At 42.0% G+C, this 23,701-nt stretch overlaps 1 protein-coding gene and 1 long non-coding RNA gene across 3 annotated transcripts in view; one reads left to right on the top strand and one right to left on the bottom strand.

Moving 5' to 3' along the window:
- ruvbl1 (RuvB-like AAA ATPase 1) overlaps positions 1-23,701 on the bottom strand; it is a 76,738-nt gene that overhangs the window by 5,218 nt on the left and 47,819 nt on the right. For both annotated transcript variants that reach the window (XM_087994061.1, XM_043707584.2), the window contains exons 9-10: positions 17,702-17,804; positions 78-169 (exon numbers count right to left, since the gene is read on the bottom strand). In XM_087994061.1, coding sequence (XP_087850187.1) covers positions 78-169; positions 17,702-17,804 — 195 coding nt within the window. The remainder of the gene's footprint in view (positions 1-77; positions 170-17,701; positions 17,805-23,701) is intronic.
- Positions 10,439-21,799, top strand: LOC148147707 (uncharacterized). Its single transcript, XR_015759359.1, has 3 exons — positions 10,439-10,506; positions 21,205-21,276; positions 21,490-21,799. It is a non-coding gene; the product is annotated as an uncharacterized LOC148147707 (long non-coding RNA).

The following is a 23,701-nucleotide window of genomic DNA, read 5'->3' as shown; positions in this document are numbered from 1 at the left end:
AAAACAAAATGCAAATGACATTATCAAGGTCTGGACAAGAGCCATAATTCCTTAACAAAGCAGCAATGGGTACTCACCGCAGGGTTGTCTTGGTGCCAATTTCCCCTAGGTGAACCAAGGCATCCTCACTGATGCTGAGGCCTTCTGTCTGTGCTCGAATCTTGATTATCTGCCGAGCGGAGGATTAAGAAAATGAGAACAACAGATTCCATAACTGTCAGAGCAATCGATTCTCTGTCAGCACAAATGAATGCCCTGATCAACACAAGCTGATTATTCAGGCCAAAGTCTAATGATTTCTTCAAGTCAGCACAGAACAGAATGGAACTGGAATATTGAAATCTTAAAAAAAATCATTTGTCTAAATTTACAATATATTTGGTAAAACTATGGAATTGGGGCAGATAGAAGTGTACATTTAAATAGGACTAGGTTGTTTAAATTGTTAAATAGATCTGGTAAGAATTTCTGCGGGATGTGGCTGTCATTTAAAACATCACCTAACTGACTAATGCTATTTATTTATTGTGTCAGTGTGTGTATCCTCTCAGTGTTGTCTCTGCATCAAATAGTATCTTTCGCACACACAGTTGAAGCTCCCAATTGTTTCAGTTCCAGACAGGAAATCCTAAGTTGTTTAGCCCCTGGGTAGGAGAGCTGAATGGCCTCCACTTTGTGCATTCACCATTGCTCCTCAGTTAGACCATAAGACCATGCGATATAGGAGCAGAATTCGGCAAATAAGACTGCTCTGCCATTCAATCATGGCTGATGTGTTTCTCAACCTCATTCTCCTGTTTTCTCCTTGTAACCCTTGATAATCAAGAACCTATCTGCTTCTGTCTTAAATACACTCAACGACTTGGCCATCACAGCCTTCTGCAGCAGTGAGTTCCACAGATTAACTACACTGTGGCTGAAGAAATTCTTCTTCATCTCACTGAATTCAAATTCCACTATCTGCTATGGCAGGGTTTGAACCCAGGTTCCAAGAACATTAACAGAAATTGTTATAAAAGCTCAGCAGGTCTGGCAGCACCTTTGGAGAGAAATCGGAACTAATGTTTCAGTTCTGAGGAAGGGTCACTCGACCCGAAACATTAACTCTGATATCTCTCCACAGATGCTGCCAGACTGCTGTGCTTTTCTAGCAATCTGTTTTTATTTCTGATTCACAGTATCCACAGTTGTTTTTGGTTTTTCCAAGAACAGTATCTGGTGTGTGGACTCCATGCTAGAGTTATTTGTCAACCAACATATCCAACTTGTCACATTCTGCCTTCCTATATCACAAAGATCCATTACACAACGGGGTGATGCTTGACAGTCAGCCAAACAGCACCATTGTAAATGTAAGCTTTTCAATCAGTTATTGAACTGATCGGGTGTAAAAGCATTAACTATCACAGTGGGTACTGCAGATGCTGGAGAGTCAAGATTAGAGTAGTGCTGGAAAAGCACAGGTCAGGTAGCATCTGAGGAGCAGCAACATTGACGTTTCAGGCAAAAGCTCTTCATCAGAAATGACTACTTTCAGACTACTAGTCAAGTAACAGGATAACATTGGTACTATATCTGTGAACTGCTAGAACCTTGGATGAAGTGAATACCTTGCAATAATTATCTTTAATTCCACAATCTGAGGATCCCTGTGCTTATACTACAAACATGTGGACACAGCTGACTGTTAGAAACACACAAAGATGCAGGAGGCCGCCATTGTGTTTGCACAAAAACAGAAGAGTTGTTCAGTTAATCTCATCATCCAGCTTTGAGTCTGGAGCCCTGCAGATTGCAGTGCCTCAAATAGTGCCTACTTTACATTTGGGAGTCATTGAGTTTGGTCTCTGGCATCTCAATGCACTCACTCTAGAATTATTTTGCTGAGACATAATGGTCCATATAACCTTTTCCATTTATCATTGTACAATAACATTGACTACAATGAATTAAATGACCAGGAAAATCTATATATTCTTTAAGAAGAAAATTTGAGAATGCTAGAAATTTACATCAGCCAACATTCAAAAAGTGTTGATTCACTAATGTTTCAGATGAGACTCCTTCTCTATGATGTTTTGCTAGCCTCATCTCTCCTGAATGTGTTGTTTGGATAAAACCCAATTTAGCTCATGTCTAGCATGATTCCTAGACGGACTCAGTGGACAATGATTAGAAGTAGAAAAGAGTTGCTCAATTGCCTTTCTGATAAAGTTAAAAATCACAAAACACCAGGTTATAGTCCAAAAGGTTTATTTAGAAAATACAAGCTTTCGGAATGCTGCTCATTCATCACATAGCTAGTGGGGTAGGATCATAGAACACAGAATTTATCGTAAATTCTGCCCCACTAGCTACCTGATGAAGGAGCAGCGCTCCGAAAGCCTGTACTTCCAAATAAACCTTGTGTTGTGAGATTTTTTTAACTTTGTCCACTCCAGTCCAAAATCAGCACTTCCATATCATAAAATAAAAGTGACATTTCAGGTAGGGGTGCGTGTGTGTCATGGGTACGGAACTTGACTATCAGCCTGTGCTTGGCGATTCTTTGTTGTTGCGTATCCCAAAATCCGCCTTGGAGGATAGTCACCTGAAGATGCAAGCCCAAATATCCTAGACCGCTGAGGTGTTCCCAGAACATCCCTGTCTGGCAGACTGGTGAAGACTTTTGATCCAATCCTTCAGAGTACCCTACCCACTCTCATCCCATGTACTTCTCGCATCGGGGACTTCTACTGCCTTCCAATGATACACAAAGCCAACACACCTCGACGTTCCATCATATCAGACAATGGGACCCTGTATGAGAACCTCTTTGGCTATGTTGAGGGCATCTTGAAATCCATTGTACAAAGGACCCCCAGATTCTGTCACAACACTACAGATTTCTTACGGAAACTCAGCATGCATGGACCAGAAAAACACACGCACAAAGTCTATGGGTGAATTTGTATTTGCAGAGACATTCTATTTTGATCAACACACAACCTGTAGTCAGTCAGTCCACGTGACATTTTATAAATTCCAACTTTGGAAATAGAACCAGTCTGACTCAAGGTTGGAATCCAGATAGACTCTAACCTCACACCTTTAATTCACTGTCTGAGCTGAGATGTCATTTGTTTTGGCACTCTTTACCAGCATTTCCCAAAATGACAGTTTGCTGCAATAGCCTCAGCATTCAATATCAGCAACTGCTAATCCCCAGGCACCATCCTACAACTCATCCGCTCCATCCTCAAACTGAACATCTTCATCTTTGACAACCAGTTCTTCATCAAGTTACATGGAACAGCTATGAGGACCAAATGTGCACCCCAAAGCACCAACATTTTCATGCACAAGTTCAAACAAGACTTCTTTGCTGCACAAGACTTCCAACCAGCACTATACACCAGATATACTGACAACATTTTCTTCCTCTTGACCCATGGTGAGGACTCACTGAAACAACTACACAGTGTTATCAAAAGGTTTCATCCCACCATCAGACTTACCATGGACTACTCTTTAGAATCAATCTCATTCTTGAACATATACATTGCCATCAAGGATAGGCACCTCAGGAACTACTCTAACACAAGCCCACGGATAACCTCATGATGCTGCACTTCTCTAGCTTACACCCTAAACATTTGTTTTTCCTGTCCAGGAGGAGTGGAAAACAGAGCGGAGGTGATGTTTGGGACCAGGAGATTGCCGGGAAGGTAGGGACTTAGTATACATTTGGGCAGCGGCTAAACCAGAGATACTACACGTGTAGTATCTCCCTCCCATCCCCCTCCTCCAAACAGAAGAAAAGGACTTTGTAAGGTAAGGCTTTTTCTTTTCTTATATATATTTAAGTGCATTGTTTGGTATTAGTTACTTGAGCTAAAGCTAAAGCTTACAATGGCAAGGGACTTCAGACCCGTGGCACGTGCCTCTTGCTTGATGTGGGAGCTCAGGGACGTGGCTGGCATCCCTGACTCTTACACTTGCGAGAAGTGTGTCCAGCTGCAGCTCTTGTTTGACCACATGATGCCTCTGGCGCTGCGGATGGACTCACTGTGGAGCATCCGCGATGCTGAGGGGATCATGGATAGCACCTTTAGTGAACTGGCCACACCGCAGGTTAGAATTGCTGAGGGAGACAGTGCATGGGTGACCAAAGGCACGGAAAGAGTAGGAAGGCAGTGCAGGTGTCCCCGTGATCATCTCCCTCTAAAGCAGGTACACCCATTTTGGATACTGCTGGGGGAGATGGCTCACCAGGGGAGGGCAGCAGTTGCCAGGATCATGACAGGATCTGCTGTTCAGAAGAGCAGGAAAAAGAGTTGTAGGGCCATAGTCATAGAGAATTCTATTGTAAGGGGGGGTAGATAGGCAATTCTGTGGCCAAAAACAAGACTCCGGATGGTATGTTGTCCCCACAGGTACTTGGATCAGGGATGTCACTGATCGGCTGCAGAGCATTCTGAAAGGGGAGGGTGAACAGCCAGTTGTTGTGGTGCATATGGGCACCAATGATATAAGTAAATAATGAGAGGAGGTCCTGAAAGCAGAATTCAGCGAGCTAGGAGAGAAATTAAAGAGGAGGACCTCAAAGGTAGTGATTTTGGGATTACTACCAGTACCACGTGTGAGCCAGGGTAGAAATGAAAGAGTAGGCAGGTTTAACATGTGGCTTGAGGGATGGTGTAAGAGGAAGGGGTTCAGATTTGTGGGACACTGGGACCAGTTCTAGGGAAGGTGGGACTATTACAAATTGGATGGTCTACACCTGAACCAGACTGGAACTAATGTCCTTGGGAGAGTTTTTGCTACTGTTGTTAGGGAGGGTTTAAACTAATGTGGCAGGGGGCTGGGAACCAGAGAAGACTAGTAGAGAGTGAGGTGGAAACTAGAGACTGTAAGGAACAGGATCATGAAGTTAGCATTACCAAAGGGAAAAGTAGCAAGAGAGAAGATGAATGCAAAGGAACTGGTGGTCTTAAGGTGCATACGCTTTAATGTAAGGAGTATAGTGGGTAAGGCAGATGAGCTTAGGACTTGGATTGGTGCCTGGGAGTATAGCAATCACAGAGACTTGGGTGAAGAAAGGGCATGATTGGCAACTAAATGTTCCAGGATATAGATGCTTCAGACAGGACAGGGCAGGGATGATATCATGGCTACGCTAAAGGAGGACAATTTGGAGGCTTTGAGCAGTGAGGCATTATGGGTAGATCTGAGAAATAAGAAGGCTGCAGTTACATTGCTGGGGCTGTACTGCAGGCCTCCCAATAGTGAGCGTGAGGTAGAAGAACAAATAGGTAAACAGATTATGGAAAGATGTAGAAGCAACAGGGTGGCCTTTGGGAATAGTGACCACAATTCTGTAAGTTTTAGAATACTCATAGACAAAGGTGAGAGTGGTCCTTAGGGAAGAGCACTAAACTGGGCTAAGGCTAATTATATCAAAATTCGGAAGGAGCTGGGAAATGTGGATTGGGGGCAGCTATTTGAAGGGAAGTCCACGTTTGATATGTGAGAGACTTTCAAAGATAGGTTGAAGATAGTGCAGGATAGGCATGTCCCTTTGAAAACAAAGGATAGGAAAGGCACGATTTGTGAACCGTGGATGACAGGAGAAAATTGTGCGACTAGCCAAAAGGAAAAGGGAAGTGTACATAAGATCCGGGCAGCTACGAACAAAACAGGCTTGGGAGAAATATCGGGAGAATAGGACCAATCTTAAACGAGGAATCAAGCGGGCTAAAAGGGATCATTAAATAACTTTAGCGAGCAGAATAAAAGAGAATCCCAAGCCTTTTAGGTAATTAGACAAAGGGTTGATCCACTAAAGGATAAAGAAGGAAAGTTGTGCGTCAAACCTGAGAAAATGGGTGAGATTCTCAATGATTACTTTGCGTCAGTGTTCACGGAGGAGAGGAACATGATGAATGTTGAGATTAGAGTTAAATGTTTGTTTACTCTGGATCATATTGACATAAGGAGGGAGGATGTGTTGGGTAGGCTGAAGAATATTAATGTGGACAAATCCCCAGGACCGGATGGGATCTATCCCAGGTTGCTGGGGGAGGCGAGAGAGGAAATAGCTTGGGCCCTGACAGATATCTTTGTAGCATCCTTAAATACAGGTGAGGTGCCAGAGGACTGGAAGGTTGCTCATGTTGCTCCCCGTTCAAGAAGGGTAGTAGGGATATTCTGGGTAACTACAGACCAGTGAGCCCGATGTCAGTGGTGGTAAAGTTGCTGGAGAAGGTATTGAGTGATAAGATCTATTTACATTTGGAAAAGAACGGGCTCATCAGTGACAGGCAATGTGGTTTTGTGCGGGGGAGATCGTGCCTTACCAACTTAATAGAGTTCTTTGAGGAAGTGACCAAGTTGTTAGATGAAGGAAGGTCTGTAGATGTCATATACATGGACTTTAATAAGGCGTTTGATAAGGTTCCCAGTGGTAGACTAATAGAGAAAGTGAAGTCACATGGTGTGCAGGGTGTTCTAGCTAGGTGGATAAAGAACTGGTTGAGCAACAGGAGACAGAGAGTAGTAGTTGAAGGGAGTTTCGCAAAATGGAGAAAGGTGTTCCACAGGGATCAGTGCTGGGGCCACTGTTGTTTGTGATATACATAAATGATCTGGAAGAGGGCATTGGTGGTCTGATCAGTAAGTTTACAGATGACACGAAGATTGATGGAGTAGCAGAAAGCATAGGGGACTGACAAAGAATACAGGAGGATATAGATAGACTGGAGAGTTGGGCAGAGAAGTGGCAGATGGAGTTCAATATGGGAAATGTGAGGTGATACGTTTTAGAAGATTTAATTCTAGAGCGAAATAGACTGTAAACAGAAGCGCCTTGGGAAATGTTGATAAGCAGAGAGATCTGGGAGTTCAGGTCCATTGTACCCTGAAGGTGGCTGCACAGATGCATAAAGTGGTCAAGGCGGCATACGGTATGCTTGCCTTCATCAGACAGCATATTGAGTATCAGAGCTGGCAAGTCATGTTAAGATTGTATAAGACTTTGGTTCGGCCGCATTTAGAATATTATATACGGTTCTGGTTGCCACATGACCAAAAGGATGGGGATGCTTTGAAGGGGGTGCAGACAAGGTTTACGTATAGAAGGTGCTAGCTATGAAGCGAGATTGAGTAGAATAGGATTGTTTTCATTAGAAAAAAGGAGACTTAGGAGGGACCTGATTGAGGTCTTCAAAATCATGAAGGATATAGACAGGGTGGATAGAGATAAGCTTTTTCCCAGGGTGAGGATTTCAATAATGAGAGGTCACGCGTTCAAGGTGAGAGGAGAAAAGTTTAAGGGGGAATACACATGGAAAGTACTTTACACAGAGGGTGGTAGGTGCCTGGAACGCGTTGCCAGCAGAGGTAGTAGAGGCAGGCACGGTAGATTAATTTAAGGTGCGTCTGGACAGATACATGAGTAGGGAGGATGCAAAGGGATACAGATCCTTAGGAATTGGACGGTAGATTCAGACAGTGGATTTGGATCGGCACAGGCTTGGAGGGCCGAAGGGCCTGTTCCTGGGTTGTAAGTTTTCTTTGTTCTTATGTTAAAACAGCCATCACCTACAAAGAAGCCCTAAGCATATACAGTATCTGTTCAGATGAGGGGGAACATGACGGATACCTGAACGTGCTGAAGGATGCCTCATAAAAACAGGGTACTCATTGATTGCCAGTGCTAAAGTGCCACAGCAAGAAATCATAATGACCTCAGGAGACAGACACGGGATACGACCGATTGGGTACCTTTCATTATCCAGTACTTCCTGGGAGCAGAGAAACTGTGCCATGTTCTTCGCAGCCTGCAACACATTGTCAATGAGGATGAGCCCCCCGCCAAGATCTTCTTTATGCCCCCACTTCTCACCTTTAAACAACCACTGAACCTCAAACAAACCATTGTTCACAGGAAACTGCCCAGCCTTCAGGACAACATCGACCACAACACCATACAACCCTGTCTTGGCAACCACTGCAACACATGTCAGAGTCTCGACATGGATACTACCATTACACATGGAGACACCACCCACTACACACGCAGCAGGTACTCATGTGACTTGGCCAACATTCTCTATCACTGCAGGCAAGGACGCCTGAGGCATGGTATATTGGTGAGATCCAGCAGATGCTATGACAACGGATGAATGGACACGGCACAACAACTGCAGACAGGAACGTTCCCTCCCAGTCAGGGAACACTTCAACAATTAATGACATTCAGCCTTGGATCTTCGGGTGACCGTCCTCCAAGGCAGACTTCAGGATACGCAACAACGCAGAGTTGCTGAGTGACCCCACTATACGATACACTTCTCTCTCACTCACACACACCCTCTCACGGGCATATACTCCGTCACAGACATGCACACACACACTCTCCCTTACACACATATTTATGTCTGTGGGGTGCAGTTGTATTTGTAGATACATTCTATTTTGTTCAAAAAGCACACAATCTGGAGGCAGTCAGTCCATGTGACATTTTATAAATTCCTACTTTGGAAACAGAACCAGTCTGACTCAGGTTGTAATACAGATAGACTCTATCCTCATACCTTTAATGCGCTCTGAGCTGAGACGTCACCTTTTTTTAAATAAAACCTTAAGTTATCTCGGGAATGTGACTGGGATTTACGTATTAATGAATCAAAACCTGCAACCTATTCTAAGTGATTAAAGACTTAACAGCAATTTAGGTTTGTTCAATACATCCCATAAGTTGCACGACACTTTGATCTTTTACTGTGTCCTGTGATCCTGTCCCACTAGTTACCTGATTAAGAAGCATTGCTTTGAAAGCTTGCATTTCCAAATAAACCTGTTGGACTATAATCTGGTGTTGTGTGATTTTTAACTTTGTCCACCCCAGTCTAACATCATATCTTTCAAATAAAAACCACCTTAAGGAGACAATTTGCTGCAGTACTGAAGGAGTGCTGCAATGTTGGAGGTCCTGACTATCAGACCAGATGTCAAACTGAGATGGACTATTCAGAAAATACTTAGTGGTTTCTGTTGGGGTTCTGCCAAGGCCTTGTTGACTCCTGACCTCATTACAAAGGAAAGTTGTGAATGATTGCCCTGGACATTAAGGAGACCTGGCAAAACTGAAGTAAATGCAAATGACACACCTAGTAAAATTTCCATAATTATTAGGGGTCAATCATTTCAGTCTAGGACAATGTTGCAGGAGTTTGTTGAGGCAGTGTCCTAGGCCCAGGTCAGAGGCTAGGAATTCTAGCCTCCACATTGTAGGGATTCTATGATTCTGCGTTGAATTATTTGCCTCCTGTCCCCTAGTTCCTGTTCACCATCTACAAGGTACAAACAGGAAAACAAATTCTTACTACATGCCTGGATGAATGCAGCTCCAACAACTCGACACCAGTCACAATAAAGCAATCTGTTTGACTGCCACTGCACAGTGGCAGTGTGTACAAGGTATGCTGCAATACCTCACCAACGCAAATTTGACCGAACCTTCCAAATGCATGACCTGCCCTTTATGTCCTGGCCAATATTTTTCCCCTCAAACCACGTAACATCAGGTCTAGTTATTTTCACATTGCTGATATTGGAAACTTGCTACAAGGAAATTAGCTACTGTGTTTCCCATATTAGAGCAGCAACTATACATCAAACATGTAAAGCACTTTGGAACATCCTGTGGCCATGAAAGATGCTAGATAAAGGCAAGTGCAGTTTGGTTGCTTTAAAAGATCCCATGGCGCTGATTGAGGAGGAGATAGCAGCAAATTGAAGAACTTTTCTAATTTATTGACTGCCAGATCTTTCTTGCAAAAACTAGCAAACAAAAATGTTGACACAGAAACTGACCAGCATCCCTCTAAGCTGTGCAGCCATTTGGAAATCCAGCGCTTGCTGACTCATGTACATTACATTCATTAACTTCTGCATGCGAAGCTCAGACCTTGGAAATCTGCGAGTGGGGCGAAAAGATTATGGGAACAAAGCAAGTGACTGCACTTGAAAAGGTAACTAATTAGCAGTGAAGAACTTTGAAACACGCTGCGAGTATGACAAACATCATCTAAATGACAGTCACATTCTGACTGGAATTGGCTAATTTTAATATAGATTAAAAGTTCAACTTTCTGCTCTGAATGACACAATAGCATAACACTCAACTTGTCATTTGGTTGTACAGAATTTGAATATTGATGGAAAAAAAAAGACATCTTGTTGAAGCTTTTCATTTTGTTTTCACCAGGACATTTGCAAGAAATACCAATGTGAAGGGAAAATATTTATACTACACGTGAAGAGACTGCTGATTCTTTGATAAGTTGGCTCTGATTGTTACAGGCAGTGCAATGGAGAATGCACCAGTCAATGACAACTGACAATTAACTGCCAAGTTTTGTTTAAATTTTAAACCAAGCAAGTTGACTCTGACTGCTCAAGATATTGCCCTGAGAAAAGAACCAGTGAATGGATATCACCTATTTTATTGAGTTAAAACAGGTATAGTATGTGTAAGTGTTTTTCTATCTGTAAAGATCAGGGCCCTAAGTCTTAATATATTTAACTTCCAGTTCACACAAGCATATTGTGCTGGAAACATTCAGTGGGAATACTGTCCTTATTTGGCATGATTTGGAGATGCCGGTGTTGGACTGGGGTTTACAAAGTTAAAAATCACACAACACCAGGTTATAGTCCAACAGGTTTAATTGGAAGAACATTTGCCTTCGGAGCACCACTCTTTCATCAGGTGGATCAGCTCCGAAAGCTAGTGCTCTTCCAATTAAATCTGTTGGACTATAACCTGGTGTTGTGTGATTTTTAGCTTTGTCCTTATTTGGGGCAGCATCAAAGCCCTTTTCTGTGGAGCTCCCATTTGCTTAGGGTCCTGTTCACTCCACATCTCCATTTTGACTTTCAGTATACTCCCAGATTCCTGTTTCATCTCTACCTCTTTGCTCAGACTTCCATTCTTATTCTGACTTGGGTTTCCTGGCAACATCCACTCTTCTCCAGCATTCAAGTCTCTTGCTCTTCTCTCTTGAAACATTTATCTTCCCACATTCCTCCTTTACAAAATGATGGATGTAAGTCACAGCCAGTTGTAGTAAAGATGGATTTCTAGCTTTTTAGTGAGGAAATAATTGAAGAAAAATCTCATGCATAGGGCATAGCTTTCCTTCCATTCCAGATTTTCCCCTTAAGTTTAAAAAAAAACGGGTGGGGGAGAAAGATGCATGAGTATACAATAAAACTGAAGAAAGAGGAGGTCAGCTTTGGCTTTCAATGAAATAAAGCAGTCTCATATCTGGTATTGACTATCTTTTTTTTGTGCAGCTAATGTTCGGTTAAATGTCTATATAAAGGGCTATATAATCTACTACACCTTTCTAAACGACTAAACGTTGTTTATTGATTTAGTTTATCGTAATCGCTTTGCTACTTCCTTGTTTACAATGGTGCCAGAGTGAAAAATAACTGACATTATATGAAACTCTCACTCCTGGACTTATCTCTATGATGCTACACATAGCATCATTATCCAGGAAGTCCTTATCACTTCTGCTGCTGATGTTGGGTTACTGAATGATTCAGACCAGCTCTGTGCCAGCTATTAACACTCAGCATTCTACTCACTTTCAAACCTTTGAACATAAAGCTATTTCAATTGAAAAATGCCACACAGAATTATTTTTAGCCCCAAGAATGAGACAAAGACAAATCTAGCTTTCTTGTCTTTTAATTAACAAATCTAAAATCACTATAACTGGTAGCATTCCTTTTTTCCAGACAGTAAGATGGATAACAGAAATTTTCCAGGTTTGGGAATCCAGCGGATACTCTCAAAATTAGGTACAACATTGAGTTGGATACGGGAAAAGCTTTCTTTACACTGCCCCCATCAGACACACTCAGTGTAGGTACAGCACGGGGACAGACATGGGATAAAGCTCCCACTACAATGCTGGAAAAATATGTCTCAAATCCAAACATGTTTTCTGGCAACAGTTCCCATAACAGCCAACTATGAATTGAGTGATGTCAACAATTGATTGCTGGAACTGTCAGGTTTAACATGGCTAAGTCAGTAGACAGGGAGAAAGTGAGGACTGCAGATGCTGGAGACCAGAGACAGTGGAGTCAGTAGACAGTGGAGAATGACATTTTATCAGGATATGATACTAAAGCTCAGTTTACATAAGGCCAATGTGCAAGCTACAGCCAGTCCTGCTAACCTTCTCAATTTATTATCCCACTGACCTATTCTACAAATCATCAAAGCCAATAAATCAAGCAGTAAGTATCGTTCCTTTGTACCAAATATATGACACAATTTGTGGATGTAGGTTTGCTAGCTGAGCTGGAAGGTTCATTTCCAGACATTTCGTCACCCTACTAGGTAACATCTTCAGTGGGCCTCAGGGCGAAGCACTGCTGCTGATTCCTGCTTTCTATTTATATGTTTGGGTTTCTTTGGGTTGGTGATGTCATTTCCTGTTCTTTTTCTCAGGGGGTGGTAGATGGGGTCTAACTTGATGTGTTTGTTGATAGAGTTCCGATCGGAATGCCATGCTTCTAGGAATTCTGGTGCGCGTCTCTGTTTGGCTTGTTGACTGGGACAACACATCCATCCTAGGACAAGCCAAACAGAGACATGCACGAGAATTCCTAGAAGCATGGCATTCCAATCGGAACTCTATTAACAAACACATCGGGTTAGACCCCATCTACCGCCCCCTGAGAAAAAGAACAGGAAATGACAACACCAACCCAAAGAAACAAACATATAAATAGAAAGCAGGAATTAGCAGCAGTGCTTCGTCTGGAGACCCACTGAAGATGTTACCAGTATGGTGACAAAACATCTGGAAATGAACCTTCCAGCTCAGCTAGCAAACCTCTATCCAGAACCTCATCCTGAGCTACAAATCTTCTCAAAACTCACTGACACAATTTGTTTTCAGATTTCACTTCACCTTGTTCTTGTGACAAAGCCTGATCAGTTTGAACGTTCTTAGATGCAAGAAAAAAATAGAAACCTTGAAATAACTCTCAACAATTCAAATCTGTCCTGCCATTATCTCAAATAACTTCTCGTAACCATTCACAGGATGAGGGTGTTGCTGGCTAAGCCAGCATTTACTCAACATTCCTGATTACTCAGAGGGCACTCAGAGTCAACCACATTGCTGAATGTGTGGAATCATGGAGGATGGCAGTCTCCTTTCCCTATAGGAGGGAATTAGTGAGCCAAATGGGTTTTTACGACAATTGACGATAGATTCATGGCCACCATTAGATTCTCAATTCCAGATTTTTATTAAATTTAACCTCTACCACATTCCTGATGGGATTCAAACCCATGTCCCCAGACAAACATTACCTGGGTCTCTGGATTGACAGTCCAGCGATAAGACGACTAGGCTATTGTCAGTCCATCTATTCCAGTTAAAACAAGAATTAAGGCAATAATTTCATGTTCGTCCCTTTCTAAAAATTCTTTCATGGGATACTGGAATTGCTGGGATGGCCAGCACTTGTTATAAACTCTTAAATTGCCCTCAAGGTGGTGGTGAGCTGCTTTCTTGAACTGCTACACATCCTATCTGGTACAGGCACTCCCAAAGTGCTGTTGGGAATATTTTGATATTGCGACAGTGAAGGAAGAGACATATTGTTCCAATTCTTTGGCTGGAATACTACAGGACAGAAGAAATTGAATAGGAGATAGTACCATCATGAATAAAAGGGTATGGGTGGGGCTATAAAATATTCTTCCCAACTCTGAATTGTGAAAGAACATCCAGTAATGTAAGCGGAACACAGAGTTCTTCTGAAGAAAAATAGAGTGTTTGGATTAAAGGGTTCTCAGTATTGATATGTGATTAAAGACAATTGGGAAAAAATCTAAAGTGGTGGGTTATTTTATGCATTGTGCAGGTATCACCACAAACTCAAAGAAGAACCAGAGCTTTCATTATGATAGATGTGCAACACTGTGTACTGTATGAATGAATGATGGAACATAGCAGGTATTCAAGAAAAACTCAAACAAATGCTCACTTCCAAAAGAGAAAATGCTGGAAAATCTCAGCAGGTCTGGCAGCATCTGTAAGGAGAGAAAACAGCTGACGTTTTGAGTCTAACTGACCCTTTGTCAAAGCTAAAAAAAGGGAGAAATAGGGAGGCTGAGATACTAGCTGAGAGAAGGGCTTATGCCCGAAACGTCGATTCTGCTGTTCCTTGGATGCTGCCTGACCTGCTGCGCTTTTCCAGCAACACATTTTCAGCTCTGAGAGAAGGTGAGTCATGGCTCCAGGAACAAAGGTAGCAATAAAGAAGTGATAATGACAGTGCATAGAGAGATTATAGGGAGATAGGAGCTGTGAATGACCAAAGCTGAAGCCACTGCTATGTGACAAAATATGTGGGGGATGGGTGAAGCAGAGGCAAAATGGGAAATGGGGAGAAGGGTAGCAAAGGGGGAAGAGGAGAGGAAAAAGGTGATGAGAGAGTGGGGAGCGAGAGAAAGAGAGAGAGACAGACAATCAAGAAATAAGAGGGACCGAACAGTGAAAAAAAATAAAAAAACTAAATAAAATAAATTAAATAAAATTACGGAGCAGAATGAAAACAGAGGGGTCGAGATGGGATAATCATCTGAAGTTGTTGAATTCAATGTTGAGACCGGCAGGCTGTAACGGGCCTAGTCGGAAGTCGGAACACCCAAATGCTCTTCTTTTACTGTCCTGAATTCTTTGGTCACTCTCCAGCTTTTCTATTATTTTCAAATCTTGCCCTCTCTGCAACACTTACACATTTCTGTCATGTTTCTACTGCAACTTCTTTCTTACCCTCTTTCTAAGCTTACGCAACCTTTATTTCATCTCCAGACTCCTATTTCTCTCCCAGTTTTTGCATTCCAACATCAAGCTTTTAATTGCTTATCTTTTCAAAGCTCAAGATATTAAAAAGAAACTGAAACAAGATGGAACAGATTGGGAATGGATCAGCAGGGAGGCCCTGAGTAAATGGTGATGAAACACTTTTAATCCAAGGGCATAGCGTGAGAGGGAAAAAAAAAGAAAGCATGACATGAAACATTGAAAATAGGAACAAGAGTAGGTCATTTAGCTCTTCACGCCTGCTCCGCCATTCAACACGATCATGGCTGATCATCCAACTCATTACCCTTTTCCCACTTTCTCTCCATAATCTTTCAACTCTTTAGTGCAAAGGACTACAACTAACACCTTCTTGACTGGTCTGGACTGTTGTAAGCATGGAAGCGGGGTTAGGAGAGGGAAATCAGTTATATTTCTAAAAACATACAATTCAGATACAGGAGTTGGAAGGAAAACTTATACAATTTTACTTATGGTACATCAGGTAGATGCATTCCATGGGGCAACATTTTGAGAAGCAGAGTTGTCAGTGATCTGACTAACATTTATCCCTCAACTAAGACTATGGTCATTATTGTATGTCTGTTTGTGAAAGCTTGCTATGTACAAATTGGCTGCTACATTTCCTACAGTGACCATGTTAACAGCACTTAACTGACTGTTTTACCTCTGGATATAAAAGAGATATATAAATGCAAGTTCTTTACTTTTTGTTGCTGGTCCCTATCCAATAAGCCCTTTGAGAAAATTGAGATATACAATGAGTAAAGATGAATAATAACATAAAACGCTGGAAATATTGAGCACATAAAACAGTTTCTGTGGAGACAATTTTATTTCAAATTAATGATCTGACTGATGAAAGGTTATCAGTCTGAAGTGTTAACTGTATCCAAAGACACTAATCATAGAGTCATACAGCACAGAAACAGACCCTTCGGTCCAACTAGTCCACGCTGATCTTGTTTCCAAACCAAATTAGTCCCACCTGCCTGTGTTTGGCCCATATCCTTCCAAACCTTTCCTATGCATGGACTTATCCGAATGTCATTTATATTCTCTAACTACCTGCATTCACCACTTTGTCCAGCAGTTCATTCCATACACAAACCACTCTGTGTGTAAAAAGGTTGCCCCTTATGTCCTTTTTAAATCTTTCTCCTCTGACCGTAAAAAAATGCCCCCTGGTTTTGAACTCACCCACTCTAGAGAAAGGACCCTTGCTATTTATGTTATCTATGGTCCCCCCCATATGATTTTATGAACGTCTTTAAGGTCACCACTCAACCTCCTATGCCCAGTGAAAAAGTTTCAAGCCTATTTCTATAATTCAAACCCTTTATTCCCTGCATCATCTCAGTCAATCTTTTCTGAACCCTCTTCAGCTTAATAATATCCTTCCTACAGCAGGCCAACCAGAACTGCACAAAGAAGAAGAATAGATTCCCTACAGTGTGGAAACAGGCCCGACGGCCCAACATGTCTACACCGACCCTCCAAAGAATAACCCGCCCAGACCCATTCCCCTACCCTATTACTCTACATTTACCCTGGCTAATGCACCCTAACCTTACAAATCCCTGAATACTATGGGCAATTTAGCTTGACCAATTCACCTAAGCTGCACATCTTTGGACTGTGGGAGGAAACCGGAGCACCCGGAGGAAACCCACACAGACACGGGGAGAATGTGCACACTCCACATACACAGTTTGCAGAGGCTTGAATTGAACCCGGGTCCCTGGTGCTGTGAGGCAGCAGTGTTAATCACTGAGCCACCGTGCCACCCCCAAAAGTACTCCACAAGAGACCTCACCAACGTTCTAAATAATCTCAATATGACTTCCCAACACATATACTCAAAGTACTGAACAATGAAGGCAAGGATGCTGAATAGCTTTTTAACCACCCTGTTTACCTGCGATGTAAATTTCAAAGAATCATATACTAGAGCCCCTGGTAACTCTGTTCTACAACACTATCCAAGGTTCTACCATTAATGCCCATCAGCCATGATTGAATGGCGGAGTGGACTCGATGGGCCGAATGGCCTTACTTCCACTCCTATGTCTTATGGTCTTATTAATTAAGTCCTGCCCTTGCTTGTTTTACCAAAATTCAATACCTTGCATTTGTCCAAATTAAATTCCATCTGCCACTCCTCAGCCCATTGACCCAACTGATCAAGATCTCTCTGTAATCTTAGGTAACCTTCTTCATTATCCACTATACCACCAATTTGGGTGTCATCCGCAAACTTACTAGCCATGTCTCCTATATTCTCATCCAAACTGTTTATACAAATGAAGAACAAAAGTAGATCCACTGATCCCTGTGGAACAACACTGATCACAAGTCTCCAGTCTGAGAAACAACCTTCTACCACTACCTTCTATCTCCTACAGTCAAGCCAATTCTGTATCCAATAGGCAAGCTCACCCTGAATCCCATGTGATTTAAGTTTACTAATTAGACTACCAAACAGAACTTTTTCAAAGGCATTTCTAAAGTCCACGTAAACAACGTCTACTGCTCTGCCCTCATCAATCTTTTTCGTTACGTTCTCAAAAACCTCAATCAAGTTTGTGAGACCACCTGATTATTTCCAGCACTCTGTTTTATATTTCAAGTTTTCTGGATTTTGCCTTTGAGTAAAGATCTGACTGGACCTCATACATTTTTAAAAAAGTCACTTAATAGGTCAATCCTTTTGGAGGAGGAGATAGGAAAGGGAATGGCAAATTTCTTCCTCTACTGCTCAAGATTTAGATCCAAAAAGCAGCACTTACCTGCATCATCTCATCTGGAGTGTATAACATTGTCCTGATGATCATGACTCGGTCTAAAAGATCAAGTGGAATTCCATGAGGTGACACTATATCCTCTGTACCCCTGGAGAAACAAACACAAGATTAATTTTAATGAACATTCCATAGCCAGATGAAGGCTACAGATCATTTGGCAACCTGCCCGAAATTCCACATCGGTTTCAGGAATAAAGCTTTTATCCTTGAAAAAAAAAGTAATAGAACAGCTATTTAAATAGACTATTTCCCGTTTAGATTATGAATTGAATTATAAATTTTATGTAAAAGCTGTCGAGTCCCAGTAATTCCATTTAGTTAATTGTATTACATTAAATTTACATATAGATTAAAATTTCAAGCAGACTCAATCCATCTCAATACTGACACTGCCAGAGTTCAAAGAAATCTTTGTTTTTGTAGCACACCAATGTTTTAAAAGCAGAACTGAACCACTAGATGGTGCTATGTCAACATGCCACTAAAATCTCATATCTACTCCATCCATTCCCTTGACCAACAAAGCCTCCAAATATTTAATTAGCAGACATGATAGCATAATTGGCAAAATACATCCTTGTGCTAGTGACTGTACAACAATATTCAGTCTTACAGACTGTAGGTAACTGGAAACTCTGAGCGTCTCTACGCCATCTAAATGAGCTCTTTTGTAATCACACACTGTGGCAAATGGTACTGAGCTACTCAGTCCAGGGAGGTTCCAGTTCACTTCAAGTAATGCTCTCAGTTATTTGATCTCAGCTGGAGTGATCCATGGAATAAAAAAAAAAGTCAGGCGATAGCAGGTTTGTTATTGCAAAGAGAAATTGGACAGGGTTTCTACACAACTTTAACCTTTCTGACTCGTCTTTCCAGTCTATTTGCCCCTCTGCCCCTTCCAACAACATAGCTTCCACATCTTTTTGACATTTCTTCAGTTCTGAAGAGACAACGGACTCAAAGTGTTAACTGTTTCTCTCTCCATAGATGTTGCCAAACCTGCTTTACGTCCCAACATACTGATGCGCAGATCAGGCCTTCTCACCTCATTGTGTATTCATTCTCTTTCCCCATGACCTCTCTCCTTCCCTGTTCTGAAGGTAGGGTGCAGTTCCTGGACACCAGTGGCCACGTGGTGCCTCACCTCAGTGGTTATACTTAATGTGAGAGCGCCAGAAATCAGAGAATCATTGAATAAAATGGTAGATAATCAATGACAACTTCACAAAAACCACAAAGAGAGTAGGGGTGGACATTTGACCCATGTAAAAACACAATCTGTGTAGTAAGATTCTAAAATTCCACACCAAAGCACTCAGCTGCTTGGTGTTTTTGACACATCCTATCACCTCCATCCAGGAGAAGCAGCAGGGTCTCCCGTAAGCTTGAAGCCCTAGAAATAAAAACAGGAAATGCTGGAGAAACTCAGCAGGTTTAGCAGCATCTATGGATAAACAGTTAACAATATTGCAGGCATTATACGGACGTCAAGGAAGCTGCTGCGTTCACACAGTACACGAGCAATGAGAAATACCAGCAGATAAGCAGTATGATTGGAAAACAAGTTCAGCAACAGTCTGTGACTCGTGTGTATAAGAAAGTTAGAATTTAAAAAGAAAGGAAAGCATCCTTACCATTATTATTAACTGTAGATGTTAAATTGCTGCACTGCAATGAAAGTAAATAGAGCTAAACAGGAGTTAAACATACCACTTGGGCTTTTGAACTGTCCAACACTAGGCCTAAAATCCAACAGTTAACTTTATAACAGGCCGTAGAGTCATACAGCACGGAAACAGACCCTTCGGTCCAACTCATTGACCAGACATCCCAATCCGACCTAGTCCAATTTGCCACCATTTTGCCCACATCTCTCTAAACCATTCCTATTCATACACCCATCTGAATGCCTTTTAAATGGTGCAATCATACCCACCTCCTCTGACAGTTCATTCCATACATGCACCACCCTCTGCGTGAAAAACTTACTCCTCAGGTCCTTTTTATATCTTTCCCCTCTCACCTTAAACACAGGTCCTCTAGTTTTGGACTCCTCATCCTCTGAAAAAGAGCATGACTATTCATCACCCTATCCGTGCATCTGATGATTCTATAAACCTCGATAAAACTACCCTTTAGCCATTGATGCTCCAGGGAAAAAAGCTCCAATCTGTTCAGCCTCTCCCTATAACTCCAACCCTCTAGTGCCAGCAACATCTTTGTAAATCTTTTCTGCACGCCCTCACATTTAACAGCAGTATTCTAAAAGTAGCCTCACAATGTTCTGTACAGCCACAACATCATATCTCAACTTCGATTATCTGTCCTGACCAAAGGCAAGCATGCCAAAAGCCTTCTTCATCACTTTGTCTACCTGTGACTCCACTTTCAAGGAACTATGAACATGCCCTCCTCGGTTTCTGTTTGGCAACACTCCCCTAGGCCCTACCATGAACTGTATAAGCCCTGCCCTGGATTGCCTTACTAAAACACAACACCTCACATATATCCAATTGAATTCCATCTGCCACTCTTCAGCCCATTGGCCCATCTAATCAAGGTCTCGCTGTACTCTGAGATAATCTTGTGCACTGTCCTATTTTGGTGTCATTTGCAACTTACTCACTATACCTCCTATATTCACATTCAAATCATTTCATATAAATGACGGAAAGCAGTGGACCCAGTACTGATCCTTGTGACACACCGCAGTTCACAGGACTCCAGTCCGAAAAGCAACCATCTACTACCACCCTGTCTCCTACCTTCAAGTGAATTTTGTATCCAATTGGCTAGTTCCTGCTGGATCCCATGTGATCTAAACTTACTAAGCAGTCTATCATGCTGAACCTTATCAAAAACTTTGCTGAAGTCCATATAAATACCATATACCATTCTGCATTCATCAATCTTCTTTATTAACTCTTCAAAAAACTCAATCAAGTTAATGAGACATGATTTCCCATGTATAAAGTTATGTTGACTATCCATAATCAGCCCTGGCCTTTCCAAATGCAACCTTATCCTATCCCTCAGAATTCTCCAACAACTTACGCACCACTGACATAAGGTTCACCCTGGCTTTTTCTTACCCACTTTCAGGCACTGTCACCTATTACCAATGATATATTTTCCAAAGCGTGTCATAATTTCTTTTCCAGCATGTGCAAAGATAGATTGCATGTCATAACAATCAAAGTGATCTCACTGATCTAAATCCCTGCCACCAGAAAATGGAATGACTTGCACATGACTTTTATTGTCATGAGACTTGGGCTAGTCAGTCTGAACAAGATTCAAAGGCATGTCATAAGAAGAATTGTCAATTATCAAATAAATTGTCCATTCTCTCCAAATATATAATGCACACACAGGTTTCCTGGTGTAATTAAATGGTTTTTGAATCATACTTGATCGTATGGAACTTGAGTACTTTGTTTTTAAAAAAACATGTTATCAAAAAAGATGTTTTGCCTTATATTCATCAGGACGGAATTGCAAGAACAAATCTCAAAGATAACCACAGGATATACATGCAAGAAGAGGGTGCCGTTTTGATGGTAAGTGGACTATGATGAAAATCATAGAATAGAATCCCTACAGTGTGGAAACAGGCCCTTTGGCCCAACAAGTCCACACCAACCCTCCAAAGAGCAACCCACCCAGACACATTCCTCTACCCTGTTACCTTAAATTTTCCCCTGACTAATGCACCTAACCTACACATCCTTGAGCACTATGGGCAATTTAACATGGCCAATTCACTTAACCAGCAGATTTTTGGACTGTGGAAGGAAACTGGAGCACCTGGAGGAAAGCCACGCAGACACAGAGAGAATGTGCAAATTCCACACAGACAGTCACCGGAGGCTGGAATCGAACCTGGATCCCTGACGCTGTGAGGATGCAGTGCTAACCACTGAGCTACCATGCCACCCCGATAAGTAAAGGCACTGTCATGAAAAATGCATGAGGGAACAGTTAACTGCCATGTAACATAGACTTGGCATGTTTGCAATTTGGTATTTTTGCAATTTGGTCTTGATTATTGCAAGGTGAAAAGCTTTTCAGATCATGTCCTCTTTTTAAAGCATTAATTATTTGCATAATTCTGATTGAATTCCCCTCTGAATAGCCCATAACCACATTATTGATTAATTCACAAATAAACAAAGTAAAGTATTGTGATTGTGGAGATCTGAAATTAAAATAGAAAGTTCTGGAGAAATCCAGCAGATCTGGCATTGTGAACCAATGTTAACATTTTGAGACTGATATGATAGTTCTGAAGAAGAATTATATTGGATTCAAATACAGAACAAAGAACAGTACAGCACAAACAGGCCCTTCAGCCCACGATATTGTGCCGAGCATTTACCTTAACCTAAGATCAACCTAACCTACACACCCCTCAATTTACTGCCATCCATGTGCTTGTCCAGCACTCGCTTAAATGTCGTTAATGTATCTGACTCTACTAACACTGCTGGCAGTGCATTCCACGCACCCACCACTGTGTGTAAAGAATCTACCTCTGACATCTCCCTTGTAGGTTCCTCCAATCACCTTAAAATTATGACCCCTCGTGACAACCATTTCTGCTCTAGAGGAAAGTCTCTATCTACGCCTCTCATTACCTTATACACCTCTATCAAGTCACCTCTCTTCCTCCTTCTCTCCAGTGTGAAAAGGGCAGAGGCCCAAGAACAGCTCCCTGTGGGACACCACTAGTCACCGACCTCCAGCCAGAATAATTTCCATCCACTACCACTTGCTGTCTTCGTTCGGCCAGCCAATTCTGTATCCAGACAGCCAAATTTCCCTGTGTCCCATACTTCCTAACTTTCTGAATGAGCCTACCTTGGGAAACCTTATCAAATGCTTTACTGAAATTCATATACACCATATTCACTGCTCAACCTTCATCAATGTGTCTGGTCACATCCTCAAAGAACCCTCAATAAGGCTCATGACGCATGACCTACCCCTCACAAAGCCATGCTGACTATCGTTAATCAAACTAGGTTCTTCCAAAAAGTCATTAATCCTATCTCTCAGAATCCTTTCCATTACCTTGCTTACCATGGATTTAATTCCCAGGGATTTCCCTATTCCCCTTCTTGAACAGAGAAACAACATTTGCCTCCCTCCAATCATCCGGTACTTCTCCCGTGGAGAGTGAGGATGCAAAGATCATTGCTGAAGGTGCAGCAATCTCATTTCTCACTTCCCGTAGTAACCTTGGATATATCTGGTCCAGCCCCAGGGACTTATCCATCTTGATGCTTCTCAGAATTTTCAGCACACCCACTTGATTAATATCAATCTGTTCAGGCCTATTAACCTGGTCCACTGGTTCTCACTATCAACAACGTCCCTCTGTCCAGTGAAAACTGAAGCAAAAAACTCATTTAGGGCCTCCCTTCCTCTTCAGATTCCAGGCACGAGTTTCCTCTACTATCCCTCTCTCTGATCATTATCTTATAACTCATGTACGTGTAGAACTCCTTTGGGTTTTCCCAAATCCTTCCTGCCAAGGCTTTGTCATGCCCCCTCCTAACTCTCCTCTGTCCATTTTTGAGTTCTTTCCTAGCTATCCTGTAATCCTCTAAAGATTCTTGCTTCCTCAACCTTAAGTAAGCTTCCTTCTTCCTTCTGACATAAAGTCCCTCAGATTTTGTCACCCAAGGCTCCTTCGCCTTACCATTCCTTGCTTGTCTCAGTGGGACAAAGTTATCCAACACTCGCAACAAGTGCTCCTTAAACAGCCTCCACATTTTGTTGTGCCTTTCCCGTAGAATGATTGTTCCCAATTTATACTTCACAGGTTCTGTCTAATAGCAGTATAATTTCTCCTCCCCCAATTAAATATCTTCCCATGCTGTCTGCTCCTCTCTCTCTCCGTGGCTATGGTAAAGGTGAGGCAGTTGGGGGTCACAGTCACCAAAATGCTTTCCCACCGAGAGATCTGACAACTGGCTGGCA

Source organism: Chiloscyllium plagiosum, unplaced genomic scaffold (genome assembly GCF_037043375.1).
Source record: "Chiloscyllium plagiosum isolate Xiang-an unplaced genomic scaffold, Cpla_swu_hap1 HiC_scaffold_14, whole genome shotgun sequence".
Taxonomy (NCBI): Eukaryota; Metazoa; Chordata; class Chondrichthyes; order Orectolobiformes; family Hemiscylliidae; genus Chiloscyllium; species Chiloscyllium plagiosum.
Note: the sequence above shows the minus strand (reverse complement) of the source record. Positions and strands in the feature narration are given on the sequence as shown.